Source organism: Leptonychotes weddellii, chromosome 2, assembly GCF_054177405.1.
Source record: "Leptonychotes weddellii isolate Sample4059 chromosome 2, ASM5417740v2, whole genome shotgun sequence".
In the NCBI taxonomy this organism is placed as follows: Eukaryota; Metazoa; Chordata; class Mammalia; order Carnivora; family Phocidae; genus Leptonychotes; species Leptonychotes weddellii.
In genome coordinates this window covers 102,668,565-102,695,253 of record NC_138370.1, presented here as the reverse complement: position 1 = coordinate 102,695,253, position 26,689 = coordinate 102,668,565, and the positions used below count along the sequence as shown (strand labels likewise).

At 34.8% G+C, this 26,689-nt stretch overlaps 1 protein-coding gene across 1 annotated transcript in view; it reads left to right on the top strand.

The window, feature by feature from the left end:
* BANK1 (B cell scaffold protein with ankyrin repeats 1) overlaps nucleotides 1-26,689 on the top strand; it is a 281,977-nt gene that overhangs the window by 37,898 nt on the left and 217,390 nt on the right. Inside the window, exon 3 of the mRNA XM_081813132.1 lies at nucleotides 23,353-23,522. Within this exon, the coding sequence (XP_081669258.1) occupies nucleotides 23,353-23,522 (170 nt within the window). The remainder of the gene's footprint in view (nucleotides 1-23,352; nucleotides 23,523-26,689) is intronic.

The window sequence follows — 26,689 nt, the reverse complement described above, 5'->3', positions numbered from 1 at the left end:
GAGGCAGAATTGCCCCGCCTTTGCAGGGGGCTGGGCTAAGTAATCTGCTCGGGTTTGCTCTAGGGAGCTTTTGTTCCTGCAAGCTTTCCCTACAGCTTTGGAGGAGGAGAGTGAAAATGGCAGCCTCCCAATCTCCACCCCGGGGGAACTGAGAACTCGGGACCCCATTCCTCAGTGAGCCCCCAGAGAAAAGCAGTCACTCCCATCTCCCCGGTCTCCAGCTGCACTCCGTGCTCACACGGCCTGTGACCGGAGCGTTTCTATCTCTGGCACACGACCTGATGTGGAGACCTGGTGTGGACCCAGCAGATCCCTGCGGTGCACTCATGCGCCGCTCCTTCTGGGGGAAGAAGGGGAGTCTCCCCGGATCTGCCGCTTGTTGGGTCCCTGCTGGAAGAGCAGTGGCCCGACTGTGCCCCATATCAGGGTTTATGGCAGCCCCGAGCTGGTAGCCCACTCCTGGGCTCTGTCTTTGCAGCCAGCTTCCCTGCTGTGATACCTGGGAGCTCTGCCGCACTCAGGCACCCCTGGTCTTTCTGTGATCCCCAGGGTCCTGAGACCACACTGTCCCAGCGAGAGTTCCACCCCCCACTTAGCCACTGGAGTGGCGTCCCTCAGCGGAGCAGACTTCTAAAAGTTCCAATTTTGTGCTCTGCTGCTCTTTCACTTGCTGGTATCGGCTGATGAAGGTTCACTCCCCACCCGCCCCCCCGTCTATCTTCCCGAATGTCACCTCGGATTCACTTCTCCGCCCGTCCTACCTTCCAGAAAGTGGTCGCTTTCCTGTTCATGGAGTTACTGCTATTCTTTTCTTCGATCTCCTGTTGAGTTCGTAGGTGTTCAGAATGGTTTGATAACTATCTAGCTGAATTCCTGGGACCAGACGAAATTTAGGTCTCCTATTCCTCCACCATCTTGCTCCTCCTCTCTGAATAAATGATTCTTAATTTATATTTGAAGTCTAGTGACTTTCACTAGAATTGTATTCTAGTGCTGACTGTTCTGAACTATTTGCCCATGGACATGGTTATTTTTGTTTTTGTTTTGTTTTGTTTTCTTCTTTCCCCCAAGATAGATTCAAGTGTTCTTGATGTGTCTTTAAATATTTGCACAATTTTATTGTTATTTTATTTCTCAGGGATTCTTTTTATATGTATGTTGGATTTATTTTGTCTGTGCTACACTCTATAATTTCTCTCTAATTCTTTTTCATTCATTATGAATATATATTTATTCAGTTTGTGTCTATCACTTCAATCCTTGCTACTTTCTTATTCTTTCAGTACTCTCTCTTCCCCTATATTACTTCCAATTTCTCCTTCACTTTTATTGTGCTTTTATTTTTTTCCATTATGCCATTTGGGTGAATACTGGAAGCTTACAATTCATGTCTTGTTCTTGTACCACTAACCTTGCCTTGACCCCTTGCAGTTTTGTATTATATAGTTGCTTCAAAAAGGTGGTTACTGTTCATTACATTTGAAAAGTTCATGGTGAAATATTTGGCCACAATTTTCCGCTTCTTTAATGGTAATGTTTTTAGTGTGTGTTTCCCTGTATGCCATTGGTCTTCTGCTCGAGCCCTCCTCTGCCATCTTTTTCTCCTGCTCCTGTAGTATCTTCATATAGACCTAGTGCTGGTCCAGTTTTTCTTTTCTATCACAGAACTGAGTTTTTCTTGGTCTAGTCAAAGGAGATAGGCAATGTGGGTTTTGTTGTTTGTTTTGTTCTAGTCCTCTCACATACAATGAAAGACTTCTCTGTTTCCACAGATAGAAACTGCTTTCTACAAATTGGTCTTTTCTGTATAGTTTCTTATTTAGCCTCACTTTCTCTGCTTTCTGAAACCATCTACAGATGTTTCTACCTGAAACTGCTGTATTATATCTACAACATAAAAAAGCATGGCTCCTGGACTTAAGGAAGGTAGGTTTGTTAGCTCTTTTTTGAAATCTGCCACTTCTGGATTACTTCTTCAAGGTTTCTTTTCTCTTTTTCTTCCTGCACACCCTTTTGCTCAGTCATCACTGATTTTGGAACCATTCCATTGATCTGAAGATCTAGGATTTCAGTGTTTCCTGTTTTCAATACATGGGGCACTTGCATAACTGTTTTTCATTCTCTATGCTTCGGAATGATTTCCAGGAATAAAACGGGAAATATTTACTCTGCACTACAATTTTCAAATTGGCAGTCCCCAAGTTTCTTACAATCTGTGGGTTTTTTAGTCCTCCTCATGTACATTATAGGTTTTTGGGGTTTTTTGGTTGAAAAGGGAAAATGTTACAGTTGGAAATTATAGCAAAAATTCCATTGATGTACATAAAGTGCATGTGATTTTATGCTAATTTCCTCCTGAGACATAGGAGCACTAAAAATTGGTGGCAGAATTTTGAGTGATTGTCCATACCCATCATTTCTGTTTCCTTGAAGAACTCAAGTTTGTTTTGACCACTTAAATTATGATATCACTGGTAGGTAAAAATATTGAGGAATATCTTTCTGATGTTTTACTTATTTTGTTTTATGATGAGTACCTTGGGGTGATTATGTCAGTGGTGTTCTGCTATATCTTCAAATTATATTTCTATTGATATTTGATAGGAGAAAAGCTTATACTTTTTGGACTACACAGAACTGACTTTGAAGACAGTGTCAACTCTCATTTTCCCACATTCAAGTTTTAGACTCTGATTTCTTAAAGTAACTTAGATGCACCTGCCAAGTGGGAAATATAACAAAGTTGTATGGGAAAATACATTCCAAGATGATAAATTTGTTTGAACAGCAAGCATGCAACTGGAATGTAGATCTATAAACAATCTGCAAACCATGCATAAAAGAACTTTTATGTGTAGGTTGTGTCCCTTGACAAGATTGGTGTTAAATGCTGTCATTTATGCAATAATAAATGTTTTAATAAATAGTTTAAGTGATCTGCTAAAATATTTTGTTTCATACTACTATTGGTGTTGAATACATAAAGTCTGGTTTTCAAATAGCATAAAAGGTATGGAATTCAATTTTTATTGCCCCTTTTCTTACCTCCTCTCTATCCCACAGAGAAATTATACAAAGGAAAAGGAAACTTATTATTCAGAAACATGATAAAGAGAATAATAAAAATGTCAGAAAGTCATGGAAATAATTAAATGTTCTAATATAGTCATGTAAGAAGGAAAAACCAGAGGAGATTTTTGTAAAACTTAATGAAAGAGAAGGATATTTTATAATTAATCAAGGTTCCGGAGAAGTTTTTAATATTAAAAAAAAGATGAAAAAAGATACATTCATGGTTAATCTGAGTATTTTTTTTCCTTTTAAGGAATTAAGAAAGTTAAATTTCCTGTTTTCTAAATTCCCAAATTCAAAGTAATACAAACCCATCTGTGTTTTCCACATTTCTGTGTGTGGTACAGCCACTTTGACCATATTTCTTCCTTTTTTGGTCCTCTATTTCTTTTTTTATTTTTGGATCTTTACCTCATTTTCTCCATCTAGTCTTTCTACATATATAGGTTTCAGTATAGCATTGTTTATATAGAATATAAATGATCTAATCTCAAATTTACATAAAATAAACTAACATTTTTGAGTGTTACCATTGTGTACTTTGTTTATAAATCTTACCCCTAAAAAAATGATGAGTAGTTTCCTGATCATGGCACATTTATTGGTCTCTTTCCTCCCTTGCTCTTTGTTTTATATTGTAACATCTTTTGCCTTTGGACTCTTGCACTGAGGTTTGTTCTAACAGTTGGGTCAGTACTCTCCATCCTTTATTTTATCATATTTTCATGTATGTGAAAATATAATATTCTCGTTTCCTATTCATGTCATTACTGAGGGTGAGATGGAAAAGGAAAAAAGCCTGGGTTCTTTGTTCTGCCACAGTAAAGAATTACAGGACAACGAAACAAAAGTAAAACCAAGCAGTTTTATTAGAGTGCACTTCAAGGGAGGAGCGGGCCAGTCAAGAGAGACAAGGGCCCAGAAACTCTGGGGTGTGGGCTTATATTAATTTTATCTTTTGGGTAGGTCTTTGCATCACAACATTTGAGAGACAGCCCTGGATTATATAATTAGCCAGCTATGCATGTCCTTTCCCAGGAGGTATTCAAAATGCCTGCATGGGGTAGGAAGCTGCAACATTATTTCTATTCTAGAGACAGCTCAAATAAGGACTGCTTGTAATAAGCACAACAAACTTAACTCTTCCTCTCTTCCTCTGAGGGGATGCTGATGGCTAGATGGGTGCAGTGGGGTGGTGCCTAGGCAGTCCTTGGTGGGGGCTCTCCATCATGATGTGTAAGGCCCATCCTCCTGTTGCTGGTGCCTACCTTCCTGCCTAATAATTTTATATTCCAATATTTCATATTTATCTTACTTTCTTCATTGTCAAATGGTAGATGTAATGGCGGTGGGAAAGCTGCTAACTCTTTCATGAAGAACTTTAACATTTTAATTTTGTTACAATGTTACCAAACCAAGGATTCTGATTTTTAGCTTCATTAAACCTAAAGAAGAAGCCTAAATTAAGAATAGCAGTGTTAGGGACGCCTGGGTGGCTCAGTTGGTTAAGTGTCCAACTCTTGATTTCTGCTCAAGTCATGATCTCAGGTTCGTGAGATCGAGCCCCAGGTCAGACTCTGTGCTGCTTGAGATTCTCTCCCTCTGCCCCTCCCCCTGCTTGCACTCACTCACTAACTCTCTAAATAAATAAATAAATAAGTAATAAATAAATAAATTTTTTTAAAGAATAGCAATGTTAACAGTGGAGTTACTAGAAAAACAACAACACAACAGAAACAAACTGTGCAGAAGCATTTGTTTTTCTTTCCTCGCATTTGAGCCAGGTATTGCTGCAAGAGCTCTGGTTTGCTGGTCAGTGAGGTCACATGACCTTTCAAATGCAGTCCATCCTTACTGTGTGGGCTTTCAGCTTCCCGGGGGTATGGCTCCAGCATAGAGGGTCGGGCCATCTCTGTCGTTACCGTTAGTGTAGGCACATGCTGTACACCAGGGCAATTATATCACCTCCCATTGAACAAACACAGTCACCCATTCCTGCCTCTGTACCATTGTTATCAGCCTGTCTTCTTTACCTGGAATACCCTTCGCATATTTTCAATTGAAATTCCAGCCATCCTTCAAGGTCAGCTGTGAATAGCTGCTTGATCAATGAGTTCATCTCAGATCCTTTCTGCTTGAAAAATACTTTCCTCATCACTAATTCTATTAAAATGTTACTGTTTACTTAGGACTCTCAATTCTTTGTAATTATTTTTGACAATTTCTTTTCTTCTCCCTATTTCAATTTAAGAATGTAATGCTGGTAAGTTTCTTTTTAAAACATTTCATCATTCTAAATATCAAAAAAACAACAGAAGAGTACAAATTGTGCTTTTTAAGTGCAGGTTTATAAATGTTTATTGGTGCAGTGGGCTTTTCCTTTTGATAATTATGAAAAGGTTTACTGCAGTATTCTTGCCAAGAATACATAACCTGAATCTAATCATGATGAAAATATCAGACAAACCCAAACTAAAAGAGATTCCACAAAAGAATTTGTTGTACTCTTCAAAAATGTTAAGGTCAAGAAGCTAAAAGAAAGGATGAGTTATTGTTCCAGATTAAAGGAATCTAAAGTTATATGAAAGCTACATACAATGAATAATCTTGAATTGGATGCTGGACTAGGAAATATGGGATAATTGATGAAATGTGATTATCAACTATATATTAGTTAGTAGTGTTGTATGATGTTCTGTTCTCAGATTTTGAAATTATATTGTGGTTATGTAAAAGAGTATCCTGTTTTTCAGGAAGTATATATTGAAATATTTAGGGGTAATATGGCAGGATGTCAAATGGCATATATATATATACACACACATACATACAGATATATAGACACACACATATATAGATAGTCATATGCATCTGTTTACACGGACATATGTGTATAGGTATGTCTATGTGTGTATTGGCTAAATATCCTGAGTTATCTACTATGCATATATGTAGTTCTAAGAGATGATATGATAATTGTATGTATGATAATTGGTGTATGATATGTATGATAATTGGCTAAATATCCTGAGTTATCTACTATGATAATTGGCTAAATATCCTGAGTTATCTACTATGCGTATGTGTAGTTCTAAGAGATGAACAAAAAGCAAAGTAAGCTCATTCTTGTGCTAGGGGTTGATAGTTGTGTAGCTTTGAGAAATAATGCTTTTCTAAGGACATGGTGCATACATTGTGAAGTTAGACCTAAATACCCTGTGATTGGCATCCACGGAGCCTCTAAATGTTTATTTCATACGTAATGATACAGCTTTCTCCTGGCATTCTTACTGTTGGGAAGGGGGAATCATCTGGCATGAGGCATGAGAAGTCAATCTTTTTTTCTACGTAATATTTAGCCCTTATGTCAAGTACCATATCTTAGGTCTTCTACTCTGGTTTGTTGTATATTGTGTTTTCTTCTTAGAAAAACTGAGTGGTTCGAAAACATTAGATGATGATTAGGAACCTTTAACTTACAGTGAGTTTCTCCTTGAAATTTCCTGTATAAGCTGAATGTTTAAAAGATAAATTTATTTTATTCATTAAGCAAATTTTAAATAAATATAATTTCACACGGAAACCCTACTAGTTGCCTCAGAATAGTAGGGGTAGCAGAGAGGTGACTTAAGTAATAATACTTTTCACCTGATATTATTATGCTGATTAAATTCCTTGTACGTATAAAGAGCTTTAAAGTGTTTCTGCCGAAGAATCAGTGCTCAATAAATATAAGTTGGTTTTATTACTTTTCTTTCTATACATAAAATGAGAGAAAAGAAGGAAGGGAGGGAGAGAGTGGGAGGGGATAGATAGATAATTGGGTTTGTTTTTCTCACTAGCTAGATGTGGTAAATATGGAGAAAAGTATATACATGTTAAAAGCAAGCAGAAATTCCATTTTGTAGTGGTTCTAGTTCATTTTCATAATTTGATGGGTCTGGGCTTTCTCTAATAAGATGAATGAAATAGAACCACTCCTCTTTTATTAAATGTTTGTAATTTTCAAAGTTTAAATATTTTTTAAGAGTAAAGGGAACTTGGGGCGCGTCGGTGACTTGGTTAAGTGTCTGACTCTTGATTTTGGCTCAGGTCATGATCTCAGAGTTGTGAGAATGAGCCCCACATTGGGCTCTGCGTTGGGCATGGAGACTGCTTGAGATTCTCTCTCTCCCTCTTCTTCTGCCCTTAACCCCCTCTCCCTCTCAAAAAATTAAAAAAAAAAAAAAAGAGTAAAGGGAACTTACAAATAGTAAATTAAATTTACTGGTTTTATGAAATAATGGAGATCTTACTGTATTGTTTCATGAAGTAAAGGGAGCCTTCCTATATTGTTCCATCTTTATATAATAGCAAGAAGAATAAACACAAATCATGATTCACTTTGTGAGTCTCTATTCATCTCAGTCAGGTTATGCAAGGAGTGGGGAGAGGGCTTGCCAAAATTTCAGATACCTAGCACCACCCTAGTCCTACTGAATTACAGCTCTTGGAGTGAGTTGTAAAAGAGAGCAGAGGTCTTGGGAATAAACATTAAATAAGTTCCCCTTGTGGCTTGTGCACCCTGAAGTTTAAGAACCACTGATCTGGACCAAATTTCTCATGAATATAATCTTTGTTGATGGATAATAAAGCATTGCTCAAAGAATAGAAATGGTGGAATTATGCATTTTAAATCAGTATCTCTCCTTTGTTTGAAAATTTCTAAATTTTCTTTTAGAAAAGGAACTCATTTATGTTGATTTTGTAAGTGTGTATGCAATTATAACTTACCTCATTACTTTAGAAAGTAATGATTATCTTGAAACATGACTCCTGATCATTTTTACTGGTATGAAAAAGTTATTTTTGAAATTTTATTCTTGTACTCTAATGTGAAATACATTATGCATACATAGCAGAGTATATGTGTATAAGCATTTTGTAGAGAAATTTAAAAATCACACACCTGCAGGCTCACCTTCACCTTAAGATACAGAACATTACTAATTCCCTTGAACTCCCTGGGAATCTCTCCCCCCATCATCTTTCCCTTTCCCATTTTCTTAGATAACCACCATTCTGCAACTTCTTTTTATAGTTTTACTTCATGTGTATATATCTGTAAAATATCTGGATTGCTTGGGTTTTTTACTTTATATTAATGGAAACGTATTAACTCTTTTCTGATTCAGTGTTGTGTTTTTGAGACCTATCTATGTTGATGTATATGTAGTTCAATTATTTTCATTGCCCCATAATTGGAATGTACCACAATTTATCTTTCAACTTTATTATTCACATAAATTATAACTACTTACAGAGCTTTTTGGTTTTGGTTTTCTTTAATCAATGCAATTACAATCCCGGTGCACAAGTGTTAGTTTTGGGGCATGTGTCCAGGAAGAGAATAGTTGGGTCACAGGATATGTGCATATAATAGTTAACGTAAATTGTCTTTCCAGCGCTGTTGTGCCAGTTTACTTGATAGAAATGTAAGTCTCCAGTGCTTCCCATTCTTTCTAATACTTGGTACATTCTGAATTTTTAGTTTTTGCAGTTTAGTGGCTGTGAAAGTATATTTTATTATAGATTTAATTTATACTTTCTTGATTACTAATGGACATTTTCTCTTATATTTACATATTTATATATTTCATATATTCAGTCTCTAATTTTGTTCTATGAGGTGCTTCCTTGTGTCCTTTACCCACCTTTTTTGGTCTTTGTAAAAATGATTTATAGGGCACTTTAAAAAAGATTTTTTATATATTTTACGGATATCTTCTCAAAGTTTGAGTTTAAGGCTTCAGTCTTCAACTTAGTTTTTAACAGTTTTGATAAATATGCTCTTAATGTAGTTAAGCGTGTCAGTAATTTTTTAAGCTTTCTATTTATCATAGCCTGTCTAAGAAATCTTTGCCTCTCTTCGGTCATACAAATATCTTCTAAAAATTTGAAACTTTTGACTTTCTCATTAAAGTATAACATCCATCTGGAATTAATTTTGTATGCATTATGAAGTTGGCCTACAGATTATGTTTTCCATTGTGAATTACCTGTTCTTTGAATGTTTCAACCAAATATTTAAGAGTTTTGGAACCATTCAGATTTTCTCTTTGAGTCATTTTTGTTGTTTAAGAATTTGCTGATTTCACTTGTTTTCAAATTTTTCCATATGAAGTTGTTTATAACATTCCTTTATTTTTTATATCTACTCTATATGAAATTGCATGCTTTTTTATTTCTAAGATCATTTAGTTATGTCTCCTTTTTTAAATATCAATTTAGCTTCTCAGTTTTTCAATGTCATTTGTCCTTTCAAAAGAAAACCTTTAAATTATAAAATTATTTTCTATTGTATATTCTTCTATTTTTTTTATTTTCTTGTTCCATTTAATATTTGTTTCCTTCTGTTTTTCTTTTTAATTTTTTAAATGCTTAGCTCATGGACATGTAACCTTTCTGTTTTCCCTTTTTACAATAAACATTTAAGGCTATAATTTCTCTCTAAATACTTCATCTATATCCAACAGGTTCTTAAAATTCTTTTCAATATTATTTAGTTCCACCTATTTTCTAATTCTATTTTGATTTCTTTAGAAGTGTTATAAATAAGCAGAAGTATGGGCTTTAATTTATCTTTTTGCTATTGATTTCTAGATTTTATTGTATGGTCAGAGATTGCAGTCTATATTAGTCAGGTAGTTTGAAATTTATTCAGTTCTATTTATGGCCTAGTATCTGACTGATTTTTAAAATATTCTACATGTACTTGAAGAGAACACTTATCTCCATATTTGATATGCACTGATTTATGGCCATTGGATCAAGCTTGTTTTTTATATGATATGTCTTTACATTCTTCTATTTTGAGCTGTCTTTGTATCTTTGCTCTGTCTTTATCGATTAGGCGTATGTTTTATAAATGGTATATAGCTGGATTTTTAAAATTCAGTCTCAGTATCTTAATTTTTAATGTATAATTTAATCAATGTACATTGATTATGAAACCTGACATATATGGATTTAATTGTCATTTATTGTTTTTTATTTGTTCTATTTTTTCATGTTTCTCTTTTCTTTAATCTTTTTTTGCCTCCTTTTAGCTTGAGTCCCTCCTCATTCCATTGGCGTGCTACTTTATTCTTTTAGTAATACTCTAGAAATTTCAGGATGTACACTTAAAGTGGAAATTAAATTATTATTAAAAATTGCCTTTAATTATTAACTACTATCTTTAGTTATTATATTTCCTTCATACTGAAAAATAAAAAGGTCTTTTATAATGCTTTAACTCTAATCATCTCTTTTCCAATTATATAGGATAATGATTCTTAGTTTTTTCCACATTTTTTATACTTATAGAATCAATATTTGCTCAACGTAAACCATATATTTACAATTTTCTTTGTATGTTGTTCTTTCTTGCATCTCAAACTCTCTTCCTGGGGTCATTTTTTTCCCCCCATGAAGTATATCTTTTAAGATTTTCTTTGGTGAGCTCTTGTGGTAATAAATAAAAATAAATAAATAAATGTCAATTTTGATTTGCACCAAAAATATCATTATTTGCATTGTTATTGAAGATAACCTCACTAGATATAGGAGTTGTTTTCTCTCAGTTCTTGAAAATATTATTCTTGTCTTCTCACATCCATGTTGCTGCTGAGAAGTTGGTTATCTGGCATCCATCCTTCTGTAGGCAGTCTATTTTTTTCATGATCAACTATTAAGGTCCTCTCCTTGTATCTGGGTTTCTTCAGTTTATAATGATGTGTCCTAGATACTTAATATTTGTATTTATCCTGCATATAATTATTTGAGATCTGAGATTCCATGTCTTTCCATAATCTGAAAAATGTTCAGCCATTCCAACGTCTAAAATCTTCCCTCTTCTCCATTCTTTCATTCTCTCCTGGAACCCTGATTAAGTACATGTGCAGCCTTCTCATTCTCCCTGTATGTCTCTTAACCACCCTTCCACATTTGCCTTCCCTTTGTCCCTGTTGCTTCATTTTACTTAATTTTTTTCAGATTTATCTTTTAGGTAACAGATGTTTCAGCCATTTCTCTTCTGCCTTTGAAAATTTCATTGAGTTTCTAAGTTCAGTTATTACTTGCCATTACACATTTTATCTCTAAGAGTTCCATTTGGGTGTTTTATCAAAGCCTGGCCCATCTTAATAATCTTGGATTTCTTCACAGCCTCATTTTCTTTTATTTCTTTCATTATATTAACACTTATTTATATTCTTTTCCTGGAAATAGTAATATGTGGATTGCTGGCCTGGTTCTCTAAGACTTTCTGCTATTTAAGTAATTTTTTTCTTTGTAATTGATGTAACATGGAACTTTATCTATGGAAATCCTTTGAGGTCTGATTTTAATGTATTTTGCTAAAGAAAAGATTTAGGTCTGTTTCTGCCAGGAACTCGAATTTCCACCTGGGACCACTTTAAACTAAATTTTTGGCTTGCTGCTTTCTTGGCAGTTTTTTAGGTAGAATCTATCCAGATCCTAAACCCATGTGAATGCTTATAGTTTGGGAAATCTTAAGAAGCAGTCTTTCTGCATTTTAATTCCACCCTGAGCCAAGGCTGAGAAAGAAAATTTCTTTTTGCAGGTTTTGGTGCCCTAGTTTATAAAAAGATTTCTTGTCTGATCTCTCATTTTGCTCATGCCTGGACTTTGCTCCCTTTCAATGAGTATGGAGCTCCTTAAAACTCAGCACCACTAGGGATCAGCAGGAAACTCAGAGCAAAAATGGGTTCCAATGTATTCCCTTAACACCATGAATTTGTGCCTATTTATTGTTTGGTCTCTGAGAAGTTTTCTTATTTCATCGTCAGTTATTCATGAATGAATGTTGTTATTAATATTATTGTTGCTCTAAATATTATTTGGAATATTTCAGGTTTGACACACAGGGGTGGATACTTCTGAATCTCTACTCTATTTATATTTCTGTAAACAGGTTACTAGAAATACATATTGTAAATTGTAAAAAGAATTATTATCTTACAAGTATAAGAAGGACTGTGAACAATTAGAAATTTCAGCTAATTAAGGTCTCTGGCAAGCATCTTGAGAAATGGCCTCCAGGAGCCTTTGAACCAAATAACTAAAACTAAAACTGCCTTTTATCTTTGATTTTTCTCTCGAAGTTTTATTTTCATTGTCACAATCCACCCATGAAATAAAAATCCATAAAGCCTCAGTAGATTGTTACTGCAAATTTTTTTTTGTTAGTGCAAAATTTTTAGATATTCCAATTTGAGAGGAAAAAATGTTTTTAAGTGATTCTAAAATGCTGCAAATAAAAATTCTTTTTAAAAATTCCAATGAAATAAGAAGCTATGTTTAAACACATATGAAAAAAATAGACATATATGAGGAAGGGCTTTCTTAGAAACAGTGAGATTTAATCAATATTTCAAAATAAGTCAACCAGGGTTCTTTAACTGAAAAGAAAAAAAAAATATATCGTAATAAATAATGACTGTGTTCTACTTTTCCCATCATCCGTCAGTCATAAAAGATCTAACTAGGCCCATGTCATTGTCGGAAAGATGTGATTTAATTAATATTCATGTTTTGTTGGCATTCATGACACATGCATTAGGTTGAGTTCAGATTCATATCAAAGAAAATACTAGTTTTTTCATAGTGGACCTAATAGTGAAGAAAACTTAGTAATATAGAATAACAGCAAATTAGAAATAAGTGTGGTATGGCGTAGTAATTAAATGGAAACATTTGTATTATGGGGTGGTTTTTTTTGCAAATTTCTACTGTAGGGATACCTTTTGGGGGAGCTTATTGTATGAACGATGGTGTTCTGTAGGGGAGAGAATCTCCAGTAATCATGCATTTTCTTTGTGCTGGCATTTGGTCAGACGTGCTTAGGGAAATGTGGCATAAAATCTACTTTTAGCTTTACCGAGTATTCTTTTGAATACACTGTCCACCAGTTTAGGGAGGTATGAGGGAGTTGGTGCAGGAGAGGCCGTATGATGAAACTAAGGTATAGCTAAAAAGAAATGTTGTAGGTAAATTCATAAACTCTTAGCCTGTAACTAGAGTTCATGAATAGTAACAATGAAGTTCATTGCTTCAGTCCATTAAAACTTTCTTTAAATCTCCAGTCAATTGCAGTGATCAGAAAGTGTAAACTTTACCCTAGGGTGACTGTTTTTCAGCCATGTAAACATCGCATTCAAATAATTTCTAGTCAGTTCTACTCTTGAACGATTGTTTACTGTATTAGAAAGAAAACCTTTGAGTAATTGTTGTCTAGCCACCTATTTATAGCAATGGCTGTCACTCATAAATATAGGGTGATAAAAAATGACTCTAGGAAGGCTCAGTTACTTTTTTTATTTATTTAAACTCTTTGGTTTGGGGAGTATACGACAACATGGACAAATACTCTGACACTAAGGCAAATCTGTTTCACTGAGAAAACATGCGTAGCTTTAAATGACAATTCACATGTAGGTGTTCTTGTATAAAGAGACTGGAGAGCCAGCCTGAGCTATGCAGTCTGAAGGGCTTTTTCATGCTCCTGAGGAGTTTGAATTTTAACTTCAAGGCACTGGTTTCAAAGCCATCTTAAATGTGGATAAGATATAACTATCCAAGGGTTTTAGAAGGATTTCTCTGACAGATAATGGCTATAATGACTGGGCAAGGAAGACGCTGCAATGATACAGAAGAGAAGTAATGAGAGGCTGAATTAAGGAATTAACAGGGGGATGGATTCTAGAGAACAAATTGAAAAGATGTTTCAAGGATCAAATAAACAAATTGTAAGGACAGATTGGATGCCTAGAGGTTGAGCAATCACAGGAAGGTGAGGATCTCTTTCAGATTTCTGTCCTTGGCCCTTTTATTCCGACTAACTCTCCCTAAATGTAGTTTAAAACATTTTGTCTTAGCTGAAGACTTTCATGTCTGTAATTCTAGGCTAGCGATTCTTAAACTTTTTGCTCTCAAAACAATTTTACATCCTTAAAATTTTTTGAGAACCCCAAAGAGCTTTTGTTTATGTCCATTAAATCTCTTGATTTTTACTGTGTCAAAAATTAAAATGTAGAATTTTAAAAATTAATTCATTTAAAAGTAATAAGCTCATTACATGTGAACATAAGTAACGTATTTCTATGTAAAAGGGCTATTTTTCAAAAACAAAAATATACTTGCCCCACTTACTACCTGAAGAGAGATTCTAGGCCACAACACAGGAAGGAGTAACCCAGATGCAGTCAGTGGTGTCCCAGAGTTCAGAGATGGAGGTGGGAGTACAAGGGTGCAGGCGGACTGTGGCATCTCAAGTTAGCAGGCAGAGTTCTGGAGCAGTGAAAGCTGCTCATAGAGGGAGCTGTGGAGAGGTGCAGTGGATTCCCCTCGAATCCTCAGCTGAATACGCATCAGGACATGCATGCCAGGAAACTCCTCAAGGCCTCTGGAAGAAACATCCTGAGGGAGAGGAACATCTCAGGAGCTCACTCAGAGCTGGAAAGAGTTTTGTTGCCACAAGCAAGAGTGGAAAAACCTTATAATCCAAGAAACATTGGGTAGGATATTTAGAAGGGTATTGCCTGGGTAGGGGAGGCAAAATTAGCCATAGATTAAAGGCTCTTCTGGCCGCCTCTCACAAAATTGAAAAGCAGGCCTTAAAAATATCACAGTGTTTTCAAGTGACATAACTATATCCCAGGGCAAAGCTCAGGAATATCTGTAGGAACATAGCACCCAAGAAGATAAAGTTCATAATGTCCACCAACAGATCAAAAATTATCCAGCTGGCAAAGAAGCAGGACAATTTTCCGATAATCAGTAGAAAAATCAATCTAAAAGGACTTGTATCCAGAATATAGCAAGAACTCTGAAAACACAATAATAAAAAGAATAAACATCCAATGAAAAAGTAGGGCAAAAGATACTTAAAAAAAAAAAAAAAGGATATCCAGATCACAAGAAAGCACATGAAAAGATGCTTCACATTACTAGTGGAGCATGAACTACAAACCTGTGTTCCAAAGTAGTTTTATCATTTTGCATTCTCACCAGCCATGTTAAGAGTTCCAGTTGCTCAACACCCTTGTCAACACTTGGTCAGTTTTTAATTTCAGTCATTTTAATGGTTGTAGAGTGGTATCTTACTGGTTTTTTCTTCTTATACAAAATCAATATGTATCTTAACCAGGAGCGCCCAGTGGTTAATACCACGGTTGGGCGCCACTGCCTTTATCCTTAACGCTTAGGTGACAGTTGGTTTACTCTCCATTGCTTTTGTGCCATCATAGGCAAATGACATCTTAGTATTATCACGGAAATTGTTTTGGCTCCAGGGACTCCTTGAATCACTGTTCTACTCTGCACTTTTCCCCTAGACTTCACGTTGTTTATTTATGTCCCACCTTCAGATTTGCTAGAATCATTATTTCTTCTACCCTCCCTCCATAAAAAAAAATATCCCTATTCATGTGTTCCATATTTTAAAGGCATTACTACTGCCCAGTCACCCCAGTACTATCACAGAACCCTGTCTCCCAAATTCAGCTAATTTCACTGCCTTAGAAAAATGTCTCTGCTTTCCCATTCTCCATCCCCATTGACCTGTATCATCATCTTTATTTTTCCAGCCTGCTGCTGGTGGCTCCTTTCCTCTCTTTCTGAAACACAGACTCAATTACGGGATTCTACATCACCAACAGAATAAAGTCAAGGTGCCTTAGAACAGCAGCAAGCTTGCCCATAAGCAAATATTTTAATTTCTTTTAAAGGTTTATTCATTCGAGACACAGAGATACAGAGAGAGAGAGAGAATATGAGCAGGGGGAAAAGCAGAGGGAGGGAGAGAAGCAGGCTTCCCGCTGAGCAGGGAGCCCAATGCGGGGCTCGATCCCAGGACCCTGGGATCATGACCTGAGCCGAAGGCAGACGCTTAACCATCTGAGCCACCCAGGCGCCCCATGATTTAAGACACATACATCGATTGTTCACTAATTTAGACAATAATTCATCCATTCTAACAGTAAATTCATAATGATAACTTAGTATATTTAGGACAAAGGCTGGTAGAACTGTTTTTGTACTTCTAGAATGTATTAAGGTTTGAGAAATTATTAGCTGCCAACTTTTTGATTCAAGGATTGAATATCTGCTTTTTTTTCTTTCTCTAAGAAACTAATAGTTCATTATAACTTCAGAATTCCAATTAAAATGATGGATTGTTTGAAAAGTATATTACTCAAAAAGTCTGAATTATAAATGTGAATTCAAGTATGTGATGCTCTACACAGGGTTTTATTTTGTCCCAGTAAGCTTCTCTGGCTTAGATGATTTAATATAGTAGCTCAAATTATTTCTGAGGCTGCAGAAACTTAGGGTTCAAAATGTTCTCCTCACTTTATGACACATTTTCAAATTCTTTTTAAAGTTTGTCTTTTTTTATTTTAATCAATTTATCTTTTTGAATCTTATTTTTCTTTATTTTATTTTACTTTGTGTCCTAATGTCAGTTTTTGGTCATTATTATATATATTGAAGAATGAAATTCAAATACCAAAATTGTTAACAGAAGCTTATTAAGTCTCAGACACCAGATGTAATTGCAAGTTATTTATTGCACATAAAAGAAAGGCATTTGGTCAGAATATTTTCAGTTGTCTTGGCAATGGCCTTTTAAAAGATTTATTTATTTATTTTAGAAAGAGAGAGCACAAGGGGGAGGGGCAGAGGAAGAGGGAGAGAGAATCTCAAGCAGACTCTGCGCTTAGTGTGGAGCCAGATGCAGGGCTCGATCGCATGCCTGTGAGATCAGGACCTGAGCCCAAACCAAGAGTGAGACACTTAACCAACTGTACCACCCAGGCACCCCAGCAATGGCATTTTAAACACTGTGCTGGGTAGCTTTTCATCACATTCATATTATATAAACATATTGCCCTCTATTCCAGATTTCTACCACCTCCCTTTGTTGAATCAAAACTAAGGTGTACTGTTTCATATTACTCAGAGTCATTATGCTATTAACTACATACTACCTAGTTTGTGTCATTCCTTGCTACTCCAAATATACTACTCTCTTAATTTTTGCTGAAAGCTTGTCCTTTTCATGTTTCACTTATACATGTACATGCTCATCTGCTGCATTAACAGCACCAATCTGAGGCTTCTCTGAATATTAACTCCTGTTAAAGGGAATACACTATGTATAGAAAAGAAAAGCAAAAGATTGCCATTTTTTATTGCAGAAAATGTATCTCTAGCTTTGAAATGTGTGTCAAGATAGTCAATATCTTGAAACCTACGAAATTGTAATCTGATGCCTATAGAACTTCACTCTCAAGTGAAGATTGAGCCATTGGAGGGAAATTTTACATATGAACTATGTTTTACTTAAACATGCCTTATTCTAGCTGGTAACTAACCATTTGTGAGTCTCGGTAATTATTTTCCTAGGCAGACACTTTAAGTTTTATTTTTTTAACATCAGTAACATTTTCCCATCCACACTTAGGTTTATAGTAGAAGATCAAATTTAGAATCATATCAGATTAACTAACAGCTTGAAACAAAACAGTGTATCTAACACCGATTTCCCATAATTTTATATCTCACATAGGAAATAAAGTGAGAGGTCCTTATATTTTAACTTTTAATTCATCACTGAGAAACACAATATGCAGTTTTAAATTATGTTGTGTATTAAAAAAAGATTTAAAAAGTCAGACATTTTATGATATCACCAAATGGGAATTCACTTGCACTCATATATTGAAGATGTGTATTTTTCCCCTTAAGTTTGCATGAGAGATTTCAAATTACTTTTACTAGTGTCTTAATACTCCTATATACTGGGAGAGCTAAAAAATTTTAAATCACCACTTACAATTGCATAATAGCAGAGTTGGAATTGCAGTCTTCCTAGGAACTATATCCATTAACTTTTTATGGTTGTACTCTTTACTAGGCAATTAGGATTTCCTTTTGAATTGTAATGGGAATGTTTGGGCAGATGGAAATCAACAGAAGTCCTTCTCTTAAGTTTATCCTCTGTCGGTATTTTTTTTTTACTGTTAATAGTATCATAATGCTATAGACTGTATTTATAGGGATGTAAGTAATGCTCATCAGTCTCTTTAATAGCTTCCCATATGAAGCTTAGCTTTTATTCAACATTTCCTTTTATTCAAGTACCTCAATAAGAATTCAATTTGACTAACATTATAGTAATAAAGAACATGTATTTTTCAGCCCTGTTTGAATGCCACCCAACCCCCCAACAAATGCTCTATCATCCCTTTCAGCAGTCTGGAGCTTCTTAAGTAAAGGATTTTCTCAATCGTTATTCCATTATTCACAATGACTAGAACAAAACACAATAATTTTGTTACCCAACTGGCCAAGTTCTTTTTAACTCATTTAAATTCTTTAAAAATATGAGAAAATAAAGTTCATGTCTAATCTGCAAATGTTTCTTCATCTTTCAAAGCTGTTTAGAAGGTAGGAAAAAGGAGCTCTACAGTGTTGTTGTTTTTTCTTTCCTTAAGGATACTATATAATTTCACATATTTAATTTTATAGTTTTTTTAATCTCAACAAATATATGACACTGACTTTGAATTATGAGTATTTTAAAGTAATAAAATATTTAAAGGTTTTATTCTTTTTAATTATAAAAATAATATATGCTCATTATAAAAATCTGAATAGTACGGAAAAAATAAAAGAAGCACACACACACAATAATGTCACTCAGAATGACAATACCTGGACGCAATCACTGTTAACAGTTTGGCATTTTTCATTTCAAAGATAAATTCTTATATGTAGAATATAAGATACTTAAAAGTTGAGAGAGTATTTGCCTAATATGTACATACAATCATTTTTAACACAAAATCATAAGTTTTGTTCAAAGAAAAGGCAACGCACAGTAGGCATGAGACTATACTGCTGAAAGAATGTGGGAATGAAAATATTTTTTTTAAGTTTTAAAACATCTGCAGTGATAGCCCAGGATCTCAGATTTTACCTTTGGCTTGAGAATGATGTATTAAGAACTGTTCCATGAGAAAATGAAAATCTCCCCCCAAATCAATGTTGCACTTTAATGAAAGATTCCAGTTTGGAACAAATAGTTCAAAATAATAAAACAAAATATTAATATATGGAAGCATAGATTTATTTTTTTAAGATTTCATTTATTTATTTGTCAGAGAGAAAGTGCAGCAGGCAGAAGGAGAAGCAGGCTTCCCGCTGAGCAAGGAGCCCGATGTGGGGCTCGATCCCAGGACCCTGGGATCATGACCTGAGCCGAAGGCAGATGCTTAACTGACTGAGCCACCCAGGCATCCCAGGAAGCATAGATTTAAATAGTAGTGATAGTTACACAGAATTGTGCAAAATATTGATGTAGGGATAAGCAAAAGTGTTTCAGAGATGAGCTACAAACAAATGAACTATTATGAAAAATGGAAAATGTTATAAAATTATAATGAAGATTTTTCTAGTACTTCATATGAGGAATTATTTTTAAAAAACTCTTTTTATAAATAAATCACAGAGTTGAAAGTTAAAGTTTTCAGAGTTAAAACTCATCTCAAATAATATCTTACACAACATTGTTATTGACTGACAGGTGATGTCATTAGGCCCCAAGACATTAAATTATTTGTGCAGGCTCCATGCTGTCGGAGTGGGGAGGAATCTGGAAAAATCCATGATGAGTCAGAATGTTGGCTCCTCCATTCTGAAGCCCCACTCTCAAATGACACTAATGCTCGTATGAGAAAGCATATTACTGCTCTTCCGTTTTTTGTTCATGATTGATCCGTTTATTCCTTACATTTCAACAAAAATATTTTCTACTGTTCATGTATGAATTTCTGTGAGTCAAGCACTGTTATTATAACTTAATGTAAATATGTATTTAATTGTTAACTGGTACCATTCTGATTTTTAAGTAAAAATACAAACATAGGAGGTTAAGGGAGGAGAAAATGACAGAACTGGAATGAACCAGATACTTCCAGTGCCCGTATTTCAAATAAATACACTAGTGAACAAATTCTGGGTTGATGTTGAAAAAATAGCTTTTAGAGTACTTTAGGAATACCAGATCATTTTTAATTTTTTGGATGTACACATACTCAACTCTAATCAGAGTGTTCTTAAAATTGTCCAGGTCTTTACATTTCAGACACTAGTATGAAAACCTGAGGTAACGATAACTAGAAGCTGAGGTTACTAATGCTGTCACAGACAGTCAGTCTTCTCCTTCATCATCTATATTTTCAATTGTGGGGAGATGCTAAGGTTTCATAAGGCACCTCCACATTCTAACTTTAATAGGAGTGTTAAAATTTGACATGTTTTGTGTCTTAAGCCCTACGTCTTGATTTACATTTACAAACTTGCAATATATTTTATTTGAATAAAATATTGTGTAGTTTTTCTATTCCAGTTATCTTTCTCATGGTAAACGAGCTTCAGAACATTTTCCTGTCTGAAACAGTATAGCAATACTTTAAAAATTAAAACTTTTAAAATAAATAGGTTTCTGAATTTTCCATTTGAAACATTTCCTTTTTTGTCCAAAATGTATTCTTTTTCATTTTAGGGATCACATTTCAAAATTGATATCACATTTCAATTGTGATACCTTTCAAAATTGCAAACAAAAAATATTACCCACTTTTCCTGATCTACCGTCTTCTAAGTATGTGTACCTCCCTCATTGATCTCATTTTATTATAGTAAGATTTGTTTTCATGTTTCCTTATCACTGTTACTTCCCTATTTTGTGCTTTTTATGATAAATATTCTATCATATTAACTGACTCAACAACATAAAATGGCACCCATAGTGCCTTCTTCATCAGTGTATTGATCATACCAAATTGTTCTGATCATCATGCACTTAAACACTTTCTTTGATTAGCCTTTTGATCTCCAGGATGTATTTTGACATTATTAATTGAAACATTTGAATCAAGCATTTATCGTTTTCCCCTTTATTGTTACATTTACATATTAAGAATGCTTTTTTTTTCATAATTCTGAAGACATTTAGAAATTAGGAATGCTTATTCCATAACCCAGAAAATTCGTATTTTCTATGTCTAATATGCTTCTTCACTTACTGTGCTAGTTAGTACAATACCTATATTATTTATTTTTCTTCATTACTCAATTTTTAATGATTTTCCTTTAAAATATATATATTGGCTATAAGGATCCTTCCTTTGCAATACATGTTTTCCCCTTTAGCTTGGTTGATTTTCCGCTAAATAATGGTTTTAGCCAACTGACATTTGTTGGGTTTCTACTATGTGGCCAGTGTTTGGTAGTTACCGGAAATTGAGGTAGAAACGAAGATTATCAGTTGCTACTATCAAAAGTTCACTATCTACTGAAAGAGATAGGAAAATAAATAATATATAAATGATATGATCCATGTGACACTTTCTAATGATGTATAGTACATCCTATGAGCTATGATTACAGGGAAGTTGGGAAAGGTCTTCCACAAGGAGTAACCATTGATGGGAGTGTTGAAAATTAGGAGGAAAAATGGGACTAGGTACAACACGCAAAAAGAAAAGAGCAAATGAGTACTGGGCATTATATAAGACTGATGAATCACTGAACCTCTACCACTAAAACTAATAATACATTATATGTTAATTAATTGAATTTAAATTAAAAAATAAATTTAAAAAAGGAGCATACATGAAAGAATGAAAGATGATGGTTATATTCAGGGACTGGGGAGGAGATTGGAGTGGCTGCAAGACAAATAAAGCATTGTCACAGATGAAGCAAACAAAGTGAGTCATTAGGGCTCCTCTGAGCTCTTAGCAGAATCAAATTGGCTGATGAGGCCCGCTTGCTAGTACTTCTTATGTGTGTAGCTGGGGACGGGCAGGGTGTATGCATCAGCAAAGGGTGTTTCCCTTTAGTGGAAAGTATAGCTCTGTGGCCAAGAGTGCAGTGTTTGGAATCAAAGAGTTTCATTCCAGCTCTGTGAGCTATGACAATTTGACTTTTTTAAAAAACCCAATTGTTCATCAGTAAAATCAGAAAACAATAGTATGCATCTCTTAGGATAATTGTGAGGTCAAAGGAAATTATGTATATAAATCTCTACCTAGGGTATTTCAGACTTAATCCGAAATCAATGCATGTTACTTCTTATTTTTACCCTAACCCAAAAAGACTTCTTTTAGGGGCTTATCTGTCAACAAGGTGAGCCCTCCCTCAAAAACAATTTTTTGGCTTAACTGCCAAAATTTCTTCCTCATTTTATTATATCACGGAATAAATGGGGAAAAAAGGCAAAACCTATTTCTGCCCCAAAGGTGGGTAGATTCAGTTTCTATAATATTTATTCAAGTTGAAGAAGAGTCATGCTTATATATAATATTTCAGTATCACTTAAAAGGCTGCTTTTACATGAAAGCAGGCAATTTCAAAGTGATTTTGTCTAGTCACATGAAAATATGAAACTAAAAACTACAACACATCCTAAAATTATTTACATATAGCAATTATAATTTAAATTGGAAGTTAAAATAACATCCTCAGGTACAGAGTTTCTACTACTTTATGGAAATAGTCTTAGATATATCAGGTTAAGATGTCGATTATTATTTAAAATGTGTTAAATGCTGGTAGACATTTTTCTAAAACATAGAAAAGAAAGTTTGTCATCAAAATTCAAGTTATGCTTAGATAATTGTAAAGAATTTGAAGATACTTGAAAGAATAAAACTCAGAAATGTATCTTTCTCCTTCAAATCCAATTTAGACTGAGAAGAATCGTCATTACCTATTGATAATGATTCCACCTGTTTGGCATTATAAAAAGAGTCATTTTCTCTGGTAGCAAGAGTCAATCCGACCACACATAAAATGCTCCTGGGAATTCTTTGTAAAATAAGACATTCTTGTGAGATAATTCAGTGAGCAACAAGACTGGTAAACATACACACTCACACATAAACTGCCATTTCTATGTAAATTAGCTATCCTAACTGGAACATCAATTTAATGTCAAATGGAGTACAGTCTTATGCTATCATGAGAATTAATGCCTTAGACATTTTCACTGGAGTTTTAGACCATATGTTGTTTTTAACAGCTCTGAAAATTTTGTGTCTTTGATTCTGTCAGATCATCCCTGTGATAAATTGCCATATGTATGATTTCGCTGAGTGCGGAGGGACGGTATAGTGTAGTGATTAGGCATCTCTGCAACCTGATTAGTTTCCTCTTTGTCTTCAGCAATAACTAGCAGTGTGGCCTTGGAAGACTTAATTCGCTGCCCAGCCTCTTATTTTCCTCATTTAAAACAGCAGCTCCCACTCCGTCTCCTTGAAGTCCCGTTAGGCTTCCTGGCTTTACTTTTCTCCCCAGCCCTTTCCAGCATCTGCTACACTCCACATTTTATTCAGGTAGGTTTGCCTCCATCCCATTAGACTGCAAGTCTGGGAAGGAAGGCTTGCCTCAGCATCCTGTATAACACTTGGCACGTAGTGCTTCATAAATATTTGTTCAAAGAAGAAATGAATTAATTTGTAAAATGAGGATGATATTATCACCTATTTCATGGAATTGGTAAGTATTAAGTGTGTTAATATATGCAAAGCTGTAAAAACACTACTTAGCACATAGTAAGTGTTCAGTAGTTGTTAGGTGTTATTAATAATCCTGAGGAAGTTTATTTATAAAATCATGGGTATTCATTTTATTTATTTTTTTGCAGGTGGATGATCTGGGATTTATTTATTTATTTATTTATTTATTTATTTATTTATATTATGTTATGTTAATCACCATACATCATTAGTTTTTGATGTAGTGTTCCGTGATTCATTGTTTGCATGGGTATTCATTTTAGATCAAATCTCTTTTTAAATTCTCTTCCTTTTAGGCAATGAATTGACGATAGCTTCCTTTTCATTTACTAAACATCATCACTGAAATTCCAGCTTTCTGACAGTAATTTATGGCTGATCTTGCTACACTGGGAGAGGAAAAGTCAGGAGTTAGATCACCTTGTTAAGACAGTATATTCACTCACTGATGATGTCAGAGAAATTCAAGTCCAGTGGAAAGGGCATGAAATTTGAAGTGAAGGGTGGTTTTCTAATACATTTTTCATGCTTTTATTATTTAATTTAATCTAATCATTCATTCATGGAAGTTAAAAAAAAACATTCTATTGACTTATACTTAGGTAATTCAAATGTACAATCTATTTTTCTCACTCTTTCCAAGGGAGACTTTTTGGACGTTATAGAAGGATATGCCCTTCTCTCTCTTTTTAGTCTGTCTTTCTAAGATCCTCTTGTCTTCCTAACAGCTTCCCTCCTTTCTTTTTCAGCTATTGAGTCATTCTTAAGTCTAGCTACTCAATAGCCTCATGCCCTTCTCTGCTGAGCCATTGAGGAAGTCAGATTAGACACACTTGTCTTGCTCTTGCTTCCCTGTACGTAGTCTTCTGTAGTCTCCTGAAACCTACCACATTAGAATCTGTAGCTATGTGTAAATACTTGACCAAAGGCAGTGGCAAAACCAAAAACATTATAATTGCCATTAAAATGGATGGTTCCCCTTGTTTCAAAGGAAAGACAATTGTATGTAGACCCGTCACAAAGAGAGGCTGGCACTTCTCTGCTTTTAGTCAACTTCCCCGAGCCTTATCTTCTTTAAGCATTTTCATTTGTAATATATTACTTCTTCCATTTTACAAATTGTTATGTGTTCAACAATGAATAAGATAGTCAGTTCCTCAATCTCATGTAGATTGACTGGAAGAGTAATAGGAGCGTGGTTCTGGTGATGAGAATGTTCTCCTCCCCCCATCTTCAGTGTTTTATATTTAAGGCCCATTCTGAGAAGGCCAGTCTGAATGCTTGATCCTCACAGTGGTTTTTATCTTAACAACCAACATGTGGAGCATTAAGTGTTCTTAGTTAGGATACACACATACACATGCGGAGAGTAATGTCTCTAGTTAAACTACTTAAAGCTTAAGGAGGAATAAACTCAAATCATTTTATAAACAATACTGACATTTTATTTCCTACACAAGGACCAGAGGATCTTCATCATTTAATTTGCAAAATTTAAGATTTGAATTTACTATTTATGGTTCTATTACTTTCTTCCTGGGTTAATTATATCTACCTTTTATTTGTTTAACTCTGTTTGATACAAATACTGTATTGTCTGCACATAAAAGATTCTGTTCAGCTGAAAAATTTATGGGGGAGGAACAGTTTCTGATACAGAATTTTAAAACTCTCTGCAGATAGTTTTAAATGGTTGACATAAATTCAGTAATCCATCATTCAATAGGGATTATAGTTTTGTGTGTGTTTAAAATAAAATACAATGTATGTGAAAATCTTGATTGCAAAGAGCCATTGGAATACAGCCATACCTTGTTTTACTGTGCTTTGCTTCATTGTGCATCACAGTTTTTGTGTTTTTTACAAATTGAAGGTTTGTGGCAACCCTGCATCAAGCAAGCTTATCAGCACTGTTTTTCCTACATTTGCTGACTTTGTGTCTCAGCATCACATTTTGATAATTCTTTCATATATTTCAAACTCTTTCATTATTTTTATACTTATTGTGGTGATCTGTGATCAGTGATCTTTGAAGTTACTGTTGTAATTTTTTGTGGTGCCATGAACCACACCCATATAAGATGGCGAACTTAATGGGTAAATGTTGTGTGTGTTCTCTCTGCTCCGCCTACCAGCCTTCCCCATCTCTCTCCTTCTCCTTGAGCCTTCCTATTTCCTGAAACAAAACCATATTGAAATTAGGCCAATTAGTAACCCTACAGTGGCCTCTAAGTGTTCAAGTAAAAAGAAGAGGTGCATATCTCTCACTTAAATTCAAAAGCAGTAAATAATTAAGCTTAGTGAAGAAGACATGTCAAAAGCCCAGATAGGCTGAAAGCTAGGCCTCTTGTGCCAGTTAGTGAAGTTGTGAATAGAAGGTCAAACCAGCCATGACATCCCCTTAAACCAAAACCTAATCTAGAGCAAGGCCCTAGCTCTCTTCAACTCTATGAAGACTAGAAGTGAGGAAGTTGCAGAAGAAAAGTCTGAAGCTAGCAGAGGTTGGTTCATGAGGTTTAAGGAAAGAAGCCATCTCTATTACATCAAAGTGCAAAGTGAAGCAGCAAGTGCTGATATAGAAGCTACAGTAAGTTATCTGGAAGATCTAGCTAAGATCATTAATGAAGGTGGCTACACTAAACAACAGATTTTTTATGTAGTCATATGAAACAGCCTTTTATTAAAAGAAAATGCCATTTAGGACTTTAATAGCTAGAGAGGAGAAGACAATGCCTGGCTTCAAAGCTTCAAAGGACAGTCTGACTCTCTTGTTCGGGGCTAATGCAGTGACTTTAAGTTGAAGCCAAATGCTCATTTACCATTCTGAAAAGTTTATGGCCCTGAAGACTTATGAAGAATTATGTTAAATCTCTGTCTGTGCTCTATAAATGGAACAACAAGGCCTGGATGACAGCACATCTGTCTACAACATGGTTCCCTGAATATTTTAAGCCCACTGTAGAGACCTACCACTCAGAATAAAA